Source organism: Desmodus rotundus, chromosome 6 (genome assembly GCF_022682495.2).
Source record: "Desmodus rotundus isolate HL8 chromosome 6, HLdesRot8A.1, whole genome shotgun sequence".
NCBI lineage: Eukaryota > Metazoa > Chordata > Mammalia > Chiroptera > Phyllostomidae > Desmodus > Desmodus rotundus.
Window position 1 is genome coordinate 76,024,849 of NC_071392.1, and position 22,066 is coordinate 76,046,914.

At 43.4% G+C, this 22,066-nt stretch overlaps 1 protein-coding gene across 1 annotated transcript; it reads right to left on the reverse strand.

The window, feature by feature from the left end:
- Positions 1 to 3,000: 3,000 nt before the first annotated feature.
- Positions 3,001 to 20,995, reverse strand: ZC3HC1 (zinc finger C3HC-type containing 1). Its single transcript, XM_024555112.3, has 10 exons — positions 20,833 to 20,995; positions 18,916 to 19,027; positions 15,120 to 15,270; positions 13,922 to 14,005; positions 10,163 to 10,290; positions 8,904 to 9,058; positions 7,541 to 7,784; positions 6,774 to 6,986; positions 6,233 to 6,439; positions 3,001 to 4,119 (listed from the first exon to the last, which is right to left on the reverse strand). The coding sequence occupies exons 1-10, from the start codon at positions 20,976 to 20,978 to the stop codon at positions 4,051 to 4,053; spliced, it is 1,509 nt and encodes a 502-aa protein (XP_024410880.2). The 5' UTR covers positions 20,979 to 20,995; the 3' UTR covers positions 3,001 to 4,050.
- Positions 20,996 to 22,066: the final 1,071 nt, after the last annotated feature.

The window sequence follows — 22,066 nt, forward strand, 5'->3', positions numbered from 1 at the left end:
GAAGATCACAGGGTCACCGCGCTGAAAGAAACCCCAGCTCTGTTATAGTGCAAAGAACAGAAGGCTGGGAAAGAAGGAGTAAGTGCAGCTCTGCCACATCCTAGCTGTATCACAGGGCTCGTTATTAAATGTCTTTGAGCTTTAATCTTTCCCTCTGTGAAAACAGAATCTACTTGGATGGGAAATGCAACCTTTGTTAAAACAAACACTGAATCCCGGAGGCTTTAGGATCCTGGAGAAAAACAGTAAAAGAAGTCTGGAGCCTGGGAAACTGGCCAGACTAGGGAGTCAGACCAGCCTGGAAGAGCGGGGTCTTCAAGATACGACCACCTGCCCCAATGCTGGGACCAGGACTGCAAAGGCGGCTCTGCCACGGGAAGTAAAAGGGATGGCGCTGCACGTTCTGTCTACCAGTAGGGGACACGGGCACACTGTACAGCACCCCCATAAGCTGTACCTACCTAGCATGGCTACTGTGGGTGGGAAATTCCTCAGGTTGATGACATATAATGCTACCTTTGTAGATACTAAAGCAGCAAAAGTGAAACTTTAGGCAATTCCCTTTTTATCTTCCAAAAGAAACAAATATATTTTTTTCAAATGAAGAATCAAATCAGGAAAAGTGGGTTCCTTGAAAGGCCAAAGAAGAAGGAATAGCAGCCCGGGGCTGAAGTCATCCCAGTGCGGAAGACAACAGATGCTCTGGCGACAAAGCTCACGAGCTCAATCTCATCTGTATTAGTAAGGGTTCTCCAGAGAAATAGAACCAGTCGGAAACGCCGAGATTTATTATGGGAATTGGCCAACATTGTCTGCAAGCCAATGGAGGCCAAGGGAAGCTCGTGGTGCGGGTCCAGTCGAAGCCCGAAGGCGGAGAACAGGGAGGCCGAAGGTGTGAGTCCTGGCCTGAGGCTGAAGGCCTGAGGAGGAGGGGCTCTGATGTCCACGGGCAGAAGGCAGATGTGCCAGCTCAAGCGAAGAGCAAATCCCCCTCCCGTCTTGTTGTTCTACTCAGGCCGTCGTGGATTGGAGGATGCCTGCTGGCACTGGCCAGGGCAGTCTTCTTCACTCAGTCCATCAACTCAAATGCTGACTTCCTCCTGAAACACCCTCACAGGCACATCCAGGAATAGTGTTTTCCCAGCTACCTGGGCATCCCTCAGCCCAGTTAGGTTGACACATAGCAGGAACCATCACCCCATCTGAGAACACCCATTACTAACTCAAAGTATCCTCAGTCCGCCTAGCAGCGTACTCACTAGAAACTCCGGCAGGTAGCCTCGAGCCCTCAGGTGCAGCACGGTCAGACAGGCTGGCACTGAGATCCCATGAGGGGGTTGATGGGCTCACTTCACATGGCTCTACAGAGGCTGAGCCTTTGAAACAACCGTCCTCTCCCGATCTCTGGCACACTCGTTTTCTAGACAGACACTGAACCGAAAATGTTACAAACACAGCTGCTGTCTTCCCTCTCCACTGGAGTGCTCTGTCTTGATTGGTTAGGCCACAAACCTCAAGGTCATCCTCAATTCCACTCCTCTTCCTCACATCGTTAACATTTCTGTCAATCTATTTTCCCTGCCATCACCCCTCTTAGGGCCTTCCCATCTCCCTAGTGCATGCTATACCGACAACAGAAGTACTTTCTAAGCACAAATATTTCCCTGCTTACAACTTTAACAGCTTCCCTTTGCCCACAGAATCAAGGGCAAACTCCACTTCATACAACATACAAGATTCCCATCTGGCCCGATTTCTCTTCTCTTCTCCTCTCCAATGCAAAGGCCCAGCCACAGCAGAATTCCTGCTTGACTCAGGAACACGTGAAATTCTGCTCACTTCATCAGCATTCCTTCAGCCTCTCATGTACTTCTTCTATTGTGTCTACCATGTGCCAGGCAGTCTTAAGTGTTGAGATTATCAGACAGACAAGGTCCCTGTTCTCATGGAGCCTGCGACTCCCACTCAGCTCCAAGGCCCAGCTCAAGTCTATACCTTCCCTGGAATTCTCTCCAATTCCACACATGGGAATTAACCTCTTATATACCTCTCCTACAGTATTTAACACTCGTAGTCTTGTGCAACATTTGTTGACAGAAGTGTCTTCCAGCCGGGACTACAAGTTTCTCGAGGGTGGAGCCCAGGGGGTCGTTTATTTCTGCACAGTGCCTCACACATGGGTGGGGAGACACTATCTTTTGGATTGTATCAGGTCTATCCCTATCTGCTTCCAGACTTGTGGAGCTTTGCCAATTTTAAAGGAACGTGAATACTATTGTTTTTTTTTAGAGGGAGGTATAGATTAAAAATTATTGTGGAAAAACTTCAAAAAATAAATACCCCCATTATCATAACCTGAAACTTAGGCTTGTAGTCCTTTTGAATACCTGTGTTAATAATTCTACACTGCTCAAGAAATTGTGATCTGGAGGCCATGAGCTTCTAGAGGGCAGACTTCAAATTCAGACACTAGATGGCTTCCCAGCCTGGAACAAGGGTCTCATCTCTGTAACAGTGGAGAGCTGCCATTAGCCAGGCCAATTCCTGCTGCCAAAGGCAACGGAGCCCCTCTAGAAGATACCCTGGAAGCAGCCTCTCCGGGCCTCACACACTGATAGAGGAGAGAGAGCAACACTATTTACCCTTTGAAAAATCCGAATTAGAAATGACAGATTTAAAATCTGACAGGCATGGAAAAAAACCTCTTTAGGCTAAAGAGGTTTATGCAAAACACGATCTTGAACTGGATCTCTATTTGGACAAATCAAATGCAAAGAACATTTTGGGAGCAATTAGGAATTTTGCGGATGGACTGGGTTTTAGATGATATTAAGGGATTATTAATTTTTGTTGGGTCTAGTATACAGAAAAATGTTGCATCTTTTAGTGATACAAAGTTTAGCATGAGTGGAATATTATGATACCTATTATTTTCTTTAAAATACTTCAGTACAAATGGAGTGAGTTCGGAAACCAACCACCCAGTTGCTATCAGGGAGTAGCTACTTTCCAGTCTCCGTGGTCACTTTACCAGCTGGCAGTCTTACTGAGGTGGGGCTGGCCAATCTTCACCATGGCGCCTGGGGCTCCCCGCCAGCAGGGAAAGCGCCACTCAGGGCAGCTGTGCATTAGAAGGCACATGGAGAGGGGTGTCTTCTGAAGGGCCTCCCTGCCCTTGTGACAGTCTCCTATTCTGCTCTTACCGAAATGACGGGAGAAAACGGTAGGCTTACTGCTCAACGACACATCGGGGGTCTTTCTGGTGACATCGTGAGCGCCACCTTGGCTCTGGCTCAGAAATCCCTTCTTTGACTAGAATCACAAATAAATTTTAGGCTTTGTAGCCAATCTGAAAACTAAAATTTTGACTTTTTTTACTGCTTCACTGAAGTTTTCTCAGTCTCTGCTTCTTTTACATCAGCCCAGAAGGCAGGGAGGAAAACAGTTCTCCAGCAGTGAGAATTTTAACAAAAATTTTATTAATACATACTGGCATATCCTTGGGATGTAAGAGTCCTTAAAGAACTACCCTACACTAAAAACACTAAAAGTGCTCAAGCCCTGGCTGGTGTGGCTCAGTTGATTGAAGTGTCATCCCATAACCAAAAGGTTGCAGGTTCAATTCCTGGTCAGGACACATACATAGGTCGCACATTCAATCCCAGTCCAGGTGCATGTGGGGGCAACCAACTGATGTTTCTCTCTTTCCCATTCTCTCTCTCTAAAAGCAATGACAAAATGTCCTTGGGTGAGGAGTAAAAAAAAAAAAATCTTAAAAGTGCTCAAGTCCTGGGTCCTCCGTCTACTCTCAGAACTCACGCTTTGTTCACAGAGCCGGGCTGGCTGTGCCTCCCCAGGCCCTTGTGTAGAAACCGGTCCCCATAGTCAGATGCCAATGGTGACGGTGACACTCACAGCCTCTGAAAGGGCAGGAGCTCTACGTATTAAACCAGAACGGAGGAAAATAGCATCAGCTGATCGAAAGGGAATTCAGACTTTATTTGTCAAAGTCACTCATTCCACTTCTCTCCAGGAAGGGCTGGTGTGTCTTCAGGACGAGCACGAGGATTCCCACTGCCGGAATATTCGGAATACCTTCCTTGATTTCTCAGAGAGACTCTATAGGTAGAAAAGCTCATCATTAGAGATTAAATTCTCTCACAGAGACGAAGGATACATAGTAGCTTTAAGGCTTGGTCTGTAAATTTCTCCCACAATGATGCAGGTATGTCTAGGATTAAGTAAACAAGTCAACTCCACACAGTGCTATACATAATACATACCTAAAGCCAGACTAAAAATCAAGAAGCCTGTGTCCTCTTGCTAAGCCTCTTGCTAACGTACTCTCAGCCTCTAAAATATGGCTCATGTCTTCCCTCCAAGTATTTGCCCTACTCTTTGTATGTGAGGATGACACTTCCGACCCACCATAGCGCAGCACACATTTTGCACTGGCTTCTTATCCACGATGCTGAATTGGCCCAAGTTCATTATTTCTTGTGAAGAAGGGTTCACATGTACGTGATGCCTAGCTGGGGTTAATAGTATAATCCAAGGAATAACACAAAGTTAAATGACCCTTAAGAGTTCAGACTATGACCTTGGCTGCCTCAGCGTCATGTTTTAGCCAGCAGAGCTAATAATAGGAAGACTCTCATTGCCACTTGATCGTGCCTCTGAGGTACCCTGATATTCTGAGAAACAGTGTTACAGGGAGACTAAACAGTTCCCTGAAACTCGAAAAGGTCCTCGGCGATTTGGAACACGCGGTTCGCTGCCTTTGAGAGTCAGAAAGAGCGCGCAGGGTCTCAGTGAGAGCACAAACAGTATCCCGAAAGATAATCCACAAAGTGACCTCCGGTTTCTGACATGACATTCTCATTGCTTTCTTATCCTCTGCAGATGAGTGTCTCAATAAAATACAGTCCCAGGAGGGAGAAGTTTGAGCTCTTACCAGAGACCACAGGGAATTTAGTTAATAAAGTGACAAAGCTGAAACAAACTTAAGTTGAGAAACAGTGTAAACTTTTTTCCTAACATGTCTCGCCACAGCCTCGTTAAGCTTTGTACTTCCCAATCTCAGCAGCCGTGGGAGGGTTACAGGACGAGCTGCCAAAAAGGATTTCAAAAGTCCTGGGACCCAAGGCCACATGTGAGGCCAATTTTTCCCACTCAAAAAAAAAAAAAAAAAAAGGTCCTATGGGATTTCTTGTTGGTATGACATTGAGAGAGAAGAGTTAATAAAAACTGTCAGTACACTATTTCATGAGGCTCTAGGCAGAGAGAATTTATGTGCAGAGACAGATCTCTCCAACCTGAGAGGTAAGTCAAACATTTGTCTTCAGATAGCTTTATGTATTTTCAAGTTTTTAAATTAGAAAAATGCACATTTTTTTTCCTGCAAAAAACTTGGAAAACCCTCATTTGTATATTTACTAAGGGCACAAATGTACATTCTCGGGCTTTTAGCATCACTAGAGTTCCTTCCAGTGCAGTCCTGTGACCCTGGAAACATCTGCTGTTGAGAATGACTTTACTTTGTCTTTGGAGGGAACAGAGGTCAGGAGTTATAATATTTCTCCTAGGCAGGCTACAAAGCAACTTAGGGAATGAGCCAGCAAAGGAAAGAACCCCATTTTTATGGTCCCTTAATGCCCACTTCCTATTCCTTCCAGTCTTTACGCAGAGCAAACAACTTGTTTTCTCAGCTGTCACGAGGGACTGGCACTTCCCCACATCCATGACCGGCGGCAGTCACAACTGCAACGGCTAGCTGAGGTTCGGTGCACAAGTCCGGGGCCGTGGCACAGAGCAGAGGGACCCGCCCGCCGTGAGCAGTGAAACCGCAGCCTTGGTGTCGGAGCACAGCGCTCCACACAGCTGCAACAACTGGCCAGGCTCCAAAGGCAAGTGACAGCAGCTGATGGAAAAAGCAGCTGTTCTGCAACCTGAGGCCGGAGCAGCTGCCTATTCATCGAATTCTGTTTTTCTCCTTCTCTCCTTGAGACATTCTAGTTGACAAAGAATTTCTCAGAATCTGACAGAATGCCGTATGCTAAACTGCAGAAAGATCGAACCAGTTCCACGCCTGCTGTCTAGGATGAAACAGACTGAGCCTAACTTGATTTATGGAAGCTGAGGGCAGGCAGCTGCTAATTATAGGACTGGGCTCTGCTCCTCCTCCCCCAGACGGCAAGTGTGTCACACTGTCCGGACAAACAGTTCATCTCACCACAGAGTCCGTTTCGGCTGGCTGGCTAGCCTGTTTGTGGGCCAGGAGGATGTTCAGCACTGCCTTCCAGCCTGGTTCTGCCGGGCTGCTGGCGCCTGCCTCAGTTCCACCGTTCTCCCTGGTTTCCTTGCCAAGCGTGATATTCACCCAAGGGCACCAGTCTCTGTGCTGAGAAGTGGGATCAAAGAAGCTCCGTGAAGACGTGTCCTGAGGGAGGAGGAAGAGAAACAGTGTTAGCCAAAGGCAGATCTGTGTAAATTCAGAGGCATTGCTGTTAGTGGTTAGGTGTGTCCCCGTCTCTCTGCCCTCCTATGCCTGACACACTTATTGCCTCTCCAGAATCCACCCCAAAGAAACAAAGGCAAACCCGTACAATTTTCTCCCCTTTGGGCCACTCCACTGTCCCATCTTTAAACTCATTCACATGGTCTACTCATAGCTACAGGGCCAGGGAGGGCTCACGCCTGCTTCTCCGTGCGGCGTGCTGAGGGTGGGCGTGTTCCTCGTGCTCAGCGACTTCCGCACGCACAGGGGCACTCACCGAGCTGCTGGAAGAGCAGAGGCGAGCTCGTTTGGCTCTCCGGAGAGGACTGGATGGCACTTCCAGGCCAGAGCTGTCTCCTGTTCCCATGCTTCGGGTCACTGGGCGCGTTCTGGTGGTGGGGCTGGCGGCCTCGGGCTCAGTGCGGTCAACAGGACTGGAAGAGTCCCAGCTCCGAGTTCGGGAGAAGATGGGGCCTGGGCTCCGTTCGGCCTGAGGGAGGGGAGATGATAATGGAAGTACAGCAATGCCATTCATCACTACGGTCAGGAGAGATATTTCTAGAAGTTTGAAAAAGTTAGTATTTTATAGTTTAAATCGTAAGAATTTAGTTTCTAAACTGTGCGTAACTGAGACTACTACACAAAACAATGAATTTAGCAGTTCCATTGCAAATGCTGAATAAAACCAATGTGGTTAGAAGTGATTCCTAACTTAATTCCAAACTGTTCCACTAACACCACCTCTGGCAAGACTGCTGTTTTTAAAAAGTCCAACCCCCTCAGTTGGTTGGAGCATCGACCCACACCCCAAAAGGTTGTGGGTTTGATTCCCAGTCAGGGCACATACCTAGGTTGCGGGCTCAGTCCCTGGTTGGGGGTGTATGGAAGGCAACCGACTGATGTTTCTCTCTCACGTCAGTCTTTCTCTGCCCGCCCCGACCCCCTTCCTCTCTCTCTAAAATCAGTAAACATATCCTCAGGTGAAGAATAAAATAAGTCAATAAAACAAAAAGCCCACCCCAAACAAGCCAATTAAGTCTATACCTGCTCCGAGCCCGGGGAAAACGTGGCATCCTGGCTCCGAGTCATCATTCTCCGAGGGGACTCGGGCACCAGGAGAAGGCGCTCTGGGCGCCCCTCAGGGCCTGGGACAGGGGGGCTGGTCAGCACGAAGGATGAGTCCAGGTCGTTGGCGGACGACTCAATCTGCTGGAAGCCCCAGAGCCCCACCTTCCTCACACAGTGTGAACACGTGATCAGGGAGAGCTGCGTGGGCTCCAAGGAAGAACTAGGCAGGAAAGAGAACACAGTGAGTTTTCGCAAAGGGTCACGTTTCCAAGGGCTAAGTGTAACGATTAGTGAGCATGCTTTTCCCCCTTAAATTCTGCAGACTTGTGAGCATGCTTTGCCTGGTCAAACACACCTCTGGAACAGTCCAGGGACTGGGAACTGTGTCCTCACAGCGTTCTAGTCCCCTGCTCTCAGGACCCCAACTTCATCTCTCTCGTTCGTTTCCCACAGAAAAATCTAGGGGTCTTGGTGTGCTCCTCTAAGACTTTTAAAAGTCATGTTTTGTAAATTTCCCTGTCCCTCTTAAAATGTTTTCCTTTTAAATGAAAATCATTCCTTCATCTATCCAAGAAAGCATATTAAAGTACATCAAGATTAGCTCCGACAGTTTTCTGCCTCGGACGGAGTCTCTACCAAATGGAGCGGCTGGAACAGAAACACCAAAACGGGGGCCTAGAGGACTCCAGCTGGTGTTTCTTTGGTAGCTTTTAATCCATTTAACTCGGTTTTCTTCCTTTCTGAAAGTAGAAAGGAGTGCACTGTGTATAGGAACACAAATTCCCAGCTGAGACGTGACAGTGAAAGAAACAAATTTCAGGTATGTTCAGAAATTTCTGAGTTCTAATTCTGGTTTTGTTACTGATCTTACTGTCCCTTCATGTCCCATCCCTTCAGTTTCTCTCTACCTCTGTTTTTCTTTAATTATTATTTAATTAATTGATTTTATAGAGAGAGAGGAAAGGGGGGAGAGGGAGAGACAGGGAGAGGGAGGGAGAGGGAGGGAGAAGGAGGGAGAAGGAGGGAGAAGGAGGGAGAGGGAGGGAGAGGGAGGGAGAGGGAGGGAGAGGGAGGGAGAGGGAGAGGGAGAGAGAAACACTGATTTGTTGTTTCACTTTTTATGCATTCACTGGTTGGTTCTTACATGTGCCCTGACTGGGGATCGAACCCATAACCTTGGCATATGGGGACAACACTTTAACCAACTGAGCTGCCCGGCCAAAGCTTTCTGTTTTTCTTACAGGAAACACCATGTGATCTCCAAGTACTATTAGTGACTGACATATAAATGGGTGTATAATGTTGTCCCAGCTTGTGTCCCCAGCCAAATCTGACTGACCTACATGCCCAGCCACACACAGAGAGAATACAGGCAGTGACATGGACTTGGATGTCGGAGCCTAATTTGGCGGCAGCTTTTCTCTCGTCAGTTCGGTGATCAAGTTCATCTTCAAGCAGGTGCAGGAGAAGACTAATCTTGTCTTCTGTAAAGCACTACAAAGGAACCAAAGTAAAAAGCTTCAATTTTCAACCACCATGAAAAGAAAATTATACTTAATGATACAATCAGGGGTGTCCAACCTTTTGGCATCTCTTCACCATGCACTGGAAGAAGAGTTGTCTTGGGCCACACGTTAAATACAAGGCAACACGCAATCACAAAATAATCTCATCAAATTTTAAGTAAATTTATGATTTTGTGTTGGGCCACAGGTTGGATACCCCTGAACTGCAGATGATACAAGGCAAAAATCGTGGCTGAGATGGCAAAAATCGTGGCTGAGATGACAAACACGTGGACACAGTTCTCTTCATCAGAGAAGAGGTCCTACTAGGACAGGGCCAGGCCTCACACAGCAGCTTCCGAACTGCTCTGGACCTGCTGACTGGGCAAGGTGGCAGTTTTCCTGGAAGGACCAAGTCTTTTCTTAGTACCAAGCTGTCTTCAACTTACCAACTGCAGATCTTCTCTAAACCTACAAACCTCACACCCAAATAATGAAAAAAGGTTACTGTTTGTATCTTGGCCTGACACTGAATTTACTTTTTGACAGAAAAACAGAGCTTGCCACAGTCTTAAAAAAAACTATGACAAGGTGAAAAAACAAACCAAACAAAAACTGAAGAAGCAAAATAACAGCTTCTGTTTCCTGCGGTAAAGCTCGTCTCTGAGTGCCCACCAGGCGATGAAACGGGCAGCAAACACTGCAGTGCCGACGGGCCGGGACACCCCGAAGTTCCCACTCACAACAGACAAGGGAGTTTCTAACGTCTCCTGTGGCGCTTTCTCTGGGAAATGGTACTCAAGAGATCACATGAAGTAACATTTCAGTATCTTCTGTTAAACGCTTTAAGTAATAAAGAGAGATTAAATTGAATTCCTGCCACCTGAGGAATCATATCTCAAAATGTAAATGGAACCCACTTACTTAAACCCCCACTAGTCACATTTATGATGGGAATTGAAAATGCTCAGTTGAGAGACCAGCAAATGTCTCTCTTCATAGTAATCTGTACCCTCCTGTCATTAAAAGAATGCTTCATGTACAAATGCTAGTGACAACTGGAGGCCACTGACGGCTAGCCAAGAAAACTCACCATGGTCTTCAAGTCCTCTGGCCTCAGGGAGGGAAGCTGGAGGTCCAGGTGACAAAGGCTCTGAAAGCGATCTAGGAATTCACTAATGAGAACGGCCGGCTCATTCAATGGTAACATCCCAAATCGATCTGTGGGAAAGTCAACGGAAGGGTTATGTTGGTACAAACTGTAACCAAAAAAGTGTAAAACAATGGGGATATGTAAAATTGATAAGATATTTGATGATATTAACAACTACTGATTTTTTGGGATGGGGCTGTGATGATACTTTTGTGATTATCTTTAAAAAGTAGAGTTTCAGGAAAGGTTTCTCAGAAGCAGTCAGGTATAAGCCGAGTTTGAAACACCAATAACAGTGTTAAAGCAAAGGTCCAAGAATGGCATGTTTGAGGAATTTTAAGTAGTTTCACAGGGTTGGAACATGGTATGCCTGTGGGGAGAGTAGCAGGAAATAAAGTTAGTGCAGAGAGTGGCCAGACTGTGCCTTTATTAATGTATGTGAAGAGAAATCACTGATTGTTTTTAAAGGAGAAAGTGACGTTATAGACATCATGCATTAGTCTGGAGAGGAGATTATAAGGGGTCTCTGGATGCACAGAAATAAACTTAGCAGACATGAAAGTGATCTAAAGTAATAATTCTTGGCCAGGTAGCTCAGTTGGTTGGAGTACTGTCCCAATACGCCAAGGTTACAGGTTTGATCCAAGGTTACAGGTCAGAACACATACAAGAATCAACCAATAAATGCATAAACAAGTGAAACAACAAATGGATGTTTCTCACCCTGGCCGGGTGACTCAGTTAGTTGGAGCATTCTCCCATAAACCAAAAGGTTGCAGGTTCGATTCCCTGTTGGGTGTGTACAGGTGGCAACTGATAGATGTTTTCTCTCTCTCCCCCCCCACTAAAATCAATAAACATATCCTTAAGTGAAGATAAAAAAAAACTAACTAAAGTCAATGGGAAAGATACACATTTTAAAAAACCAAGTGAGGTTTAAAAATAAAAAGGAAACAGCCCTGGCTGGTGTGGCTCAGTGGAGCGCAGGCCCACGAACTAAAGGGTTGCCCGTTCGATTCCTAGTCGGGGCACATGCCTGGGTTACGGGACAGGTCCCCAGATGGGGCACATAAGAAGAGTCAACCACACATTGATGTTTCTCTCCCTCTCTTTCTCCTTCCCTTCCCCCTCTCTAAAAATAAATACAATCTTTAAAAAATAAAAAATAAAAAGGAAACATGTTCTGATGACCTCCAGTGGCTCAGGTCTGACAACCATGGGAGAAGAAACCCAGTCCCAACATCTTTCTGATTATCCTCTTCTAACGCTGGGTTTGGTCTCATTGCCACAAACCTGAGAAAGTACTAATAAAAACTCATGAAGGCAAAAGAGAAGAAATTAAACCCATCATGCAAATGTTTTAACAGAAATTTAATTATATACTTTATAATTAATGTATATGAATATCTGTCTACTTCAGTGTCTAATATGTTCAAAACAATCAGTCCTAGTAAATTAGGAATTGTGATTTTCAAATTTTAAAGGGATTTAATTTAGTTTGTAATTATTGAAAAAGTTAGGAAAATATACCTTCAAAATTGTATTTATTAGATATGCTTAATAAATTTATGCATTAAAGTATAATACTTGTGGGTATTCCTTTCTCCACACTAAAGTCTCTTGAATGTTAAAGAACCAAACCCAGGGACAGTATAACTGGAAAGTCGTATTTGAGACCTACTTAGGCTGGAGAATGGACAGGACCAGGTGGAGGTAATAGGGAAAGGCTACCTTCCAGGTGTCTGGGTAGGACAACTGGAGAGGGGGAGGTCAGCATCATCTACCAAGATGGAGAAAATGTAAGAGACGCAAGTATTAAGTATCAAAGAATTCAGCTTCGTTTATGTTGAGTTCTAGGTACCTACAAAACATTAAGTAGCAATGTTTAGAAGGTAGTTGAAAATACAAGTCCCGCTCAAAAGAGGGTCTGGGTAGGAGTGAGAGGTTCGTAAGTGGGTGGCGGTTGAAGTTATGAACGGGGTCAGGAAAGTGAGAGATAGGAAGCATCAAGGGTCTCTAGGCAGACCCTTGAAAACCTGGCCTGGGCACACTGGCCCCAGATGAATTATGGCCTCACAGGACTGAGTTTTGTGCACTGCCCAAAGAAACAGCTAGGCCGACAGCGGAAACCCTTGTTACACAGTCATCTTTACTTTTTTTTTGTTTTTTAGTGAGGAACTTGAAGCTTCAATCATTGAAGACCCTTTCCCCAAATCACATTAATTGGGTAACTTAAGTACAATTTACCCAATAACATTCTCTTTTCACGTACCCTATTTCATAAATATTAAAATAATTCATGCTGTATCAATATCCAAGGGGTTAAAATTCTTTTAGGTATTTAATTAATACCAGTAACCATCTGTGCTCCTAAATCTACTGCAGACGAAACGAATGTTGAGAGACCAAAGCTGTCTAGGAGAAACGAACGCTACCCCCTTGGAGAGCCTCAGTGACTTCCTTCTGTTACCCTTCCTTACGTTGTGAAGTAGTCAGAGCAGCTTGAGGGACTTCCCACGTGTAGCGTATCACTTATCTACTAATTTCAGAGGAATCTTCCAAAACTTAAACCTAAAAATTTGGATCTCAGAATTTCATTTTTTTTAATTTAAATTTTATTTTTCAATTACAGTTTATGTTCAATATTATTTTATATTAGTTTTAGGTATATAACATGGTGATTAGACAATCATATACTTTACAAAGTGTGGTCACCTTCACTTTAAAAATGTTATTTCTGCCCTGGTTGGTGTGGCTTAGTGGATTGAGTGCTGGCCTGCAAACCAAAGGGTCGCTGGTTGATTCCCAGTCAGGGCACATGCCTGGGTGGCAGGCTGGGTCCCCAGTAGGGGGAGCGCGAGAGGCAACCATACACTGATGCTTCTCTCTCTCTCTTTCTCCTTCCCTTCCTCTCTCTCTAAAATAAATAAATAATAATTATTATTTTTTTTAAAAGAAAGACCATTTTGTAAAAAACACCATTCTCTTGTTCTACCGTGTTTTGCGCACACATCAGCGGTCCCTGGTTTGGGAGAGTGAATCTTGCCACGGCCCTTGCACAGGGAGAACAACAGGGCGCTTGCCCCGGGCTGCTGATCCAGACCTCTGAGGGGCAGTCTGCGACTGTGATGGTATCCTGACTTCAAAGCTGTTATTAGAGTGTGCAGTTTTACTGTCAGAAACTGTAGATTTGCAATTATTTGGGGTTCTGAGAGTCTCCTTTAGCAACCAAGCCCTGTTTAATTGACCTTCTTTAGCAACAGCCCTGTTTATTATTAGTGTTGTTAGTGCACCAAAGGAAGCCAAGGTAGAAGATGGGACTGCTTGCTATCCCCATGGGATAGCAGAGGGTTTGAAAGTAGATACAACCCTAGTTATGGCTCCTCAGTAGGTGGTTTTAAGACTTCTGATTCTTGGTTTCCTCACCTAAAAAAACTGAGTTGATAATGTTTACATGCCAGTGCCCCTGTGAGGATTAAATGGGATACTATATGCATGGTGAAGCCTTTGGCATGTCAAATGCACTTACTTAAGCAGTAATGTAATAAATGAATGAATGTAAGTTAGTTGTTCTTGAAAAGCATGAATATAAAGACAGGCCAAGAACTTCAAAGACTAGATTTTCATAAAATAAATTGACAATATTAGAAATGCAATGACCAAGAAGAGAAGGTCAGTGGGAATCTTGGAAATAAGTACCTGGAGAGGGGCTATCTGGCCAGAAACAGAACTTCTCGTGGGCAGTACACAAGGCTCTCTTCAGCTCCACACATCGCTCCTTATCTGAAACCCACACAGGTAACGACACTTAAAAAAACCCACTAGATAGATTCAAAATCCAATGGCCAAAAGCCTTAAGAGTACAGACTCAACTAAACATAGAAATAACTAAGAAAATTTAAAAATATATGAAAATATTAGCAACTGCATCATCTTAATATCTGCTACAAAATAAGTTCTAAATCAAGATTTTAACATCAATAACAAAGAAGGTACCATGTATCTGATAAGGCAGGGCATTCCAAAGTACGAGCCTGCACAAAAGTCCTGTATCTCTTTGCCTAAGCATAGAGTTTAGAACCATAGAGTAAAAATACTACTGTTAGTTTCCCAGAATAAAGTCAAGTTCACTCTAAAGTAGTTTAGTTTTTTAATAAAGTTAAGGACTGAAGTTCATAATTAGAGTGAAGACAAGCACAAATTCACCTTGTTATATTTGAGGGGGGACCCAAAAAACCCAGAATTATCTTCTAGAGGGTGGGCCCATTGTAGTACAGGCTTCCCTTGCTAGGTGAGTGTTCTAGGAACCCATCTGTATCAGTGGACCAGCTGGTGTTGTTGTGAGAGGCTGCATTTGGCCTCAGTGATTTTTTTTTTTTTTTTGGAAACTCAATGAGTTTGCGTATTTCATGAAGGGTGATTTAGGAGCGCACCTGTCCACACCCACAGTGTTCAGCAGTTTTTGACCCAAAATGGCAAGACCCCAGTGCCTCATCCTCTCTATTCATCTGATCTTGCCCAGGGTAACTTTTGGTTTCCCTGGATGAAAAAAGTCCTCAAAGGGAAATGTTTTTGTCAATGTGGAAGAGGTGAAACAAAAAATGGCAGAAGCACTAAAGGCATCAAAATTGACTAGTTCAAAAACTGTTTTGAGCACCAGAAAAGACATCTCAATAGGGGTATTGCATCAAATGGACAGTATTCTGAAGGTGACCTAAGTTTAAACATGTAAGAATAAATACACAATTTTTTATAAGTAAGTTCTGGGTTTTTTGGGGGTCCCCCCTCTTATAGTGGTACACATTTTTTGATCAAATAAATGACTGGTCTTTTCAGAAAAACTAGTTGAGTATATACATGAATATGGAGAAAAATGCAAGCTGTACTTTATACTTACATCTGTCAAAATCAAAAGCTGGCTGTAAACTGGCACAGAGAAAAGCCTGACAGCTGGAGCACTTGAGCATGTCACATTCCACTGTGACCCAGCCGTATTTTGCACAGACGAGTGGAGAGAGCTCGGGGGGCTTACCTGCCCATTTCAAAGAGTGCCCATGTTAAGAAAAAGAACACTGCAAGTGTAATAAAATGACTAAGTCAGAAATTAAAGTTTTCACTCATTCTTTATGTAAACAGAAGTAAACACATTACAATGAGGGGAAAAGAAATAGGAAAAAGTGTTAAAACTATTTTTAAAGAACAGGTACTTAACTTCACATAATGATGAAGGTCATTTGAGTAATAAGCAGAGAGAAAAAGTTATTAACTTTTTCTTTAGGAAGCTCTATGTATTTCATATCTTTAAAATGTCTATTTTATTACGGGTGTGGGGTGGCACACAGAAGCCATCCACGTGCACCTAATGTGACATACTAGGGATTTTAAAACTAGTGGAAGCGCTGGGGTATGCCTAAGCAATAGAGGGTGTGGTGAAAGTCAAACAAGTGGAAATATTTTCCACCACTCACCTACGTGCTCCTATCCCGCCACATCTACTTTCACCTTCCAAGGAGCAGTCAGTAAAATCAATCATACTCTTCATTATTCCCCTGCCCCACATGCGACTGTCATACCCCAGTGCGTGTGTAGTCTATGTGGTTTCAACAGGCTGGGAGCATCAAGAGCACCTTCAAGTATGTGCTTGGGAAAATGTTCTCACTCACTCACTGATATTTAATATTCAACACTCAGCTTTTAAAATTTTACCTAAAGAATTCTGATTTTACAGAATACAGGGAGGGAAAAGGATAAAACATGAAAGAAGATGTAGGAAAGTTTTACATTTTTATAAGAAATGGGAGAATTTGTAAATAGATCAGTATCAGCAAAAGAAGGATTTAAGGCCAGAAAACAGAATTTAGATGTAAATGTTAAAGGAGCTGGGATTATCTAGAATAAAGTAGAATCATTTAACTAGCTTAAGTTAAATAAATAATTGTCACTTGTATATTTATAATTATATATATTATATGTATTTATAGTGATCAATTTATATCCAATGAGAATAGAATAAAAAGAAAATGGTTTTAAATACCATATTAAAATCAGAAATTAGTCCAACGGACAACTAGAGTATCCAAATACATAATGATAGCAATGGATTATAACCCATTGACTAAAAAAGGAAATCGTGAGCCCCTGCTGCTACAAATAAAGAAATTATATAAAGTCTGATGATGAGGGTATTAACATAATTTCAAAGCATCTCCCCACAAAACACTTCAATTACAAAGGAGGAAAGAGTGACTTTACCATGGAGATGACTGACAGACACTTCCTTTTATCAAGCATCAAAGTGACAATCATTGCCAGTAAAGGGAAAGATCAAAATCCTGTGCCACCCGACAGGATGCAATGAGAACGCACCACCACTTCTGAAACGCTCCTGCACTACCTGAATCTAATCACAAGGAAGTATCAGGCACATGTGAACTGAAGTACACTCTACAAAATAAGTGGCCTCACCCCCCTTGCCTCTTTGCCTGCTCCAACAAGATCGGATGTTTTGTGATTGAAAGGTCCCTGGAGAGTTCATGTAAGACCTGGGCACTGATGACGTCATGCTCCTGGACACATGGGACCAGGTCTTTGTCTGGGTTGGAAAGGATTCGCAAGAAGCACCAAAGACAGAAGCCTTGACCTCTGCTAAGCAATATATATAGAGATGAACGCAGCTAATTGCAATAGGTGTAACTCTGTACCATGGTCAAGCGATGCTTCGAGCCTCCCTCTTCTGTGGGCTGGTCCCCCAGCTGGGATGACAACTACTGGTCTGTGGACTCCTTGGACAGGGCCATTGCTGAGCTGGCTGTCTGAGGAAGGTAGGTCTCATCCCTGTCACTGGTCAGTACCTTCTAGAACTGTCCATCCCTCAAAGAGACCTTATAGCAGGGTTGCTCAGATGTGTGTGTGTGTTTTTTACAGTAACCAAAAACAGCCCTGCAAAAATTCAGGGTCCTGTCAAAATTGTCTCAAGTATCTGTGCTTTTGGGAACTGAAGTCAATAAAAGCTTTTTTGAAGTGTGAAAAATAAATAACTAGCCTGTAATCTTCAAAAATATCAATATCATGAACTTCAAGGAAAAACTAGGATTCTCAACTGGATCCTTACACTATAGAGAACATTACAGAGCCCCAGCCAGTAGCTCAGTTAGAGCACAGTCCTGATACAGCAAGGTTACCGGTTCACTCTCCCATCAGGGCACTTACAAGAAGCAACCAATGAATGTATAAGTAAGTGGAACAACAAATTGATGTCTCTCTCTCTCTAAAAATCAATTAAAAAATTAAAAAAAAACCATTCCTGGGACAATAAATGAAATAATTGGGGTCAGAGGTTTAGATGGTAGTAATTTATTACGTGAATTTCTTGATTTTGATGGTTGCATTGTGATTACAAAGGAGAATAATCTTGTTTGCAGGAAATATTTGGGGGTAATGAGATATCACTTCGGCAACGTACTTTCAAGCAGCCCAGAAAGAAAGTTCCTTGTAACCTATGCAACTTTTCTGTAAGTCTATAACTGTTTTAAATTGTTAAAAAACCACTCTAGTGAGCAGAACATAGCAAAAGTGATGGGACACCACTTCTGAGATTGGGTTACAACAAGTCTAGCTTCTGTCTGGCTCTCTCTGATAGAAGCCAGTTGCCATGTTGTGGGCTGTCCACAGTAGGGCCCATGTAGAAGAAACATAGGGAAGTCTCCAGCCAACAGCCAGAAGAGAGGGGAAGCCCTCAATCCAACGGTCACAAGGAAACGAATCCTGTCAACGGCCATGTTAGATCTGAAGTGGATCTTTTCCTAGTAGAGCCCTAAGATAACTACAGCCCCAGGCTCTACCTTCAGAGCAGCCTGCGAGAGACCCTGAGTCAGGCTAAGCTGTGCCTGGATTTCTGATCCCCAGAAACTGTGAGATAATAACAGTTTCTTGTTTGAAGCCACTGAATTTTAGGGCAATTTGCTTTGCAACAATAGATAACTAACACACAGAAGAAAATCTAGACAGAGAGAAAAAGCACAGTAGTCTCAAAAAAAAAAAAAATTAGGTTTGGTTGCCAAGAGCCTTACATTATAATCCCGTCTCTGCCACATGCTAGCAGGCTGACCTTTGGCAAGTCACATAGCCCACCTGAACTGCTTCCTCTTCTGTAAAATGAGTATAGTAATAGTAATACCTATTTTCATAGGTTTAAGGTGAAGATCAAATGTGATAATATATGTGAAAACACATTATGTACAAATATTATTGTTCCTTCTCCTCTCAGGCTCTTAAGTTTTTTTCTTCTGTAGAAGGAGGTTAGATCATCTAAAATGTTCCTTTGAGGGACAACATTTTTTTTTTAATCTTCACCCAAGGATATGTTTTTTGATTTCAGAGAGGGGGAGGTGAGGCGGGGAGAGAGAGAGAGGGAGAAACATTGATATGAGAGAGAAACATTGACTGGCTACCTGCCCTATGTGCCCCAACTGGGGATTGAACCTGTAACCTTTTGGTATACAGGACGACGCTCCAACCAACCAAATCACCCAGTCAGGGCTGAGGGATAACATTTTATGAGCTAATTTTTCTATAAAATTTCTTATCAAGTTTAATTCTTAAATTTAAGACATCAGAGTAAGTACTGTTATTCCTAGGAGAACAATTCCAGCAGTAGGCAGAAAGTACAACTCATATGAACCCAAAAAGGATATAGAAAATGTTTCCACTCTGCTAAAGAAGGCTTCTTTGCTTGTAGATTCCAATGGAGGTTGTTCTGCTTCGGGTGATCCATTAACTGACTGGAATGTGGCAGATGTTTCCTTCCTAAAATAAAGTGGCAGAACTGTTGGTAAGCCCTGGCATCACTTTGCTTAAACATTTAGTTTCTAGCTTTTCTGCACTTCATATCCTCAATCATACCACACAAGATTTTAACCTTTCTAAAAATCATTTCAGTCATGTTATTCCTTGCTTAGCATTTTCAATGTTTTCACAATACAGTCGGCCCTCTGTATCTGCAGGTTTCACATGTGTAGATTCAACCAACTGCCAACAGAAAATATTTGGGGGAAAAAACATTATGTTTTTGCTCACGTGAGCTATGTAGTTAGGTCTATGGTGGTTGCGTCCATATGGAACACGTACTTTTTCTCCTTGTCATTATTTCCTTAACAACTCTGTATGACAACTATTTACACTGTATTAAGTTTTATAAGTGATGCAGAGATGAGTTAAAGTATATGGAAGGATGAGCATACGTTATATGCAAACACTGTGTTATTTTATATAAAGGACTTGGGCATCTGAGGATTTTGGTATCTGAACGTGGTCCTGGATGACAGTACTTACTACATAGAATGCAAATTCTTCAGTCTTGGCATTCAAATCTCTTTATAGTTTGGCCATACTCAAGTTCAAGCAATTTCTACCTGCACAGCGCTCCACTACTCCTACACTGGCAATCTGTTTATCTGGCTCATTCACTGTTCCCTAATAATATTTTGCGTAACTTTAGTAAACACAAAATAAGACTCCGGGCTTCTGTGCATCATATAATTTGAACCACCTTAGAAACTGAATTCTTCTAAGAGCAGAAAAAACTATCTTGATACTCCTACCTGGATCAACCCTTGACACCCACTCCTCCCCAAAACGCACTCATTTGAAAAGTCGAATGAAAAGTATAGACCTTTAGGCAATTTCATTAAAAAATTCAGGGAGAAAAAAATCAGCAAAAAGCAATTCTCTTACTTTCACTGTTGAACGGTATTTCAATAGTGCCTGGGGAGTGGTATGGGAGGAGATGTGAAGACAAAAGTCATTTTAATAAAAACTGTCTTACTCAAAAGAAAGACATTTATTGTAAGAATCCTCAGAGAGTCACAGAGAGCCTCCGGGGGGTGTGGTTCTTGGAAAAAACTCAGAGGATTCGTAAACTTGAAAGAGGAAAAAATGACATTTATTTTACTAACCTCTAACCGAAATTTAGCATTTCCTTCAATTATGAATAAAGATAATAGATTAAAAACCATACTAGCAGCAGCAATACCTATGAATTTGTAACAAACAGAAATTACAGATATTCTGTCACATTATAGTTGTTGCACGTATTTTGAAATACTGTTTATGCTTATCACTACAAAATTATTGTAGGTAACAAACCTATGGCTAGATATTATTTAACTCTTAAAAACGAAGCATGTTACTGCATCACTCCTTTTCCACTTCCTTTATTAACTCCATTCCAGCGTAATTGGTTTCCTTTATAATCCTGTGTAATTTACTTATACATAAAATATTATTCAGTAGGGGTTCAAAAGCTTTACCAGGCTGCCAAAGGGGTCTACAGCTCAAAAACAGGGCTAAGAAGCCCAATTAAGAGATATCAGGTGCGCTCAGTTAGCGGTCTTTTTTTCCTTCCCACTAAAACCAGTCCCTCGGTGCCGAACTGCCTACATCCCAAGGAGATTAAAGCAGACTAAAGCATAGTAACCCCAGTTTCTCTCAGATCCCGGGACCAAGGCAACCTCACCGCCCGAGTCGCCCACGCAGGGGATCCCCCAAGGCCTGACTCCCCCAAACCCGGTTCAATAAGCCGGCATCAGACCAAGGTGGACTCTCGAACTCACGTTTCGGTGCCTCCCTCTTCCAGGGCAATCCCCTCATCTATCAGCTGCCGGATTTTCTGGGGAGTCCCTTCTGGGGAGCGAACAACCGCACCCCAATTCTTTTCAACCCCCACGGCAAACGCTGGCCCCTCGCTGGGCGCCGCCATCTTGGTCCGTTGCCCAGTTGCTTCCCCGCGGGTTTGACGGCTGAGGAACTTCCGTTCTGGGGAGGTTAACATCCTCCTCTGGAGGTATCCTGCCGCGCGTGCCCCCGGACCCGCACGGCTAGTGGACCGGGGGCCCAACCCTTCTTGGCCCTGTTAGAACCATGCAAACCACAGGAGGGCTCTAGTGTTTAGATTTGGATCATAACCGTTTCCTTTATGCAAGAGCGTTTTGGGGCTAATGAAGGGGATTTTAGAGAGCTGTCTCTCAAAATTAAGCGGGAAGGGGCCCAATTTAGTCTTCAAGTAATTAATTTAAATGGCCCTCCTAAATGATCTTTTTATATGTGGGGAGTTGACGATTGTCACTTGGGAGTAAATTATTTAGGATCCTTAGAAGCCATATTACGGGTGGGTTTAGAAGTCTGACATTTGGTATTATTGAACACTCCCTCCCTCCTTTGTCCAACAAATACATTTACTGACTGTGTCCTACTGACGCTGCCCTAGGGGCTGGCAATGACCACAGTGAAGGAAGGAGACTAGTTGTTAGTGGACTTAGACATCAAACAAACACGTTTTCCTATAGTTTTGAAATTATATGTGTTCCAAAGAAAAGGGGTTTAACAGGAGGACCCCGCTTAATTTAGTTTGCAGAGTCTCCTGAGAGTGTCAGGTGCGGGAGCTAAAAATGCGTGAGATTGTGGGAAAGAGATCTGTCCAGAATCGTACAACACCCCAGATAGGAAGGAGTTTGTCTTATATAATAAACTGAAAAAGAAGACTGCTGTGACTAAGCAGTGGGCAGGTGAAAGTGGGACCACTGGGACCCTTCCAGCTCACTCCCTATGGGCTCCTAACTTCAGTTATCTTCCCATTCACCAGGAACTTTAACCTGTTACCCTAACCACCTTTCCATTGCCCCAACTCTACTGCCTTTCTTATTTCTTCTCTTCTTAGCCAGCTTAAGTTTATTGCCAAGCATTATCATCATTCCTTTGCAAAATTTGAATATGGACTGAGAGTTAGTTAATATTAAAGAATTACTGTTCACCATAAAAGTCGTAGAGGAGAACATACACAGGAAAATT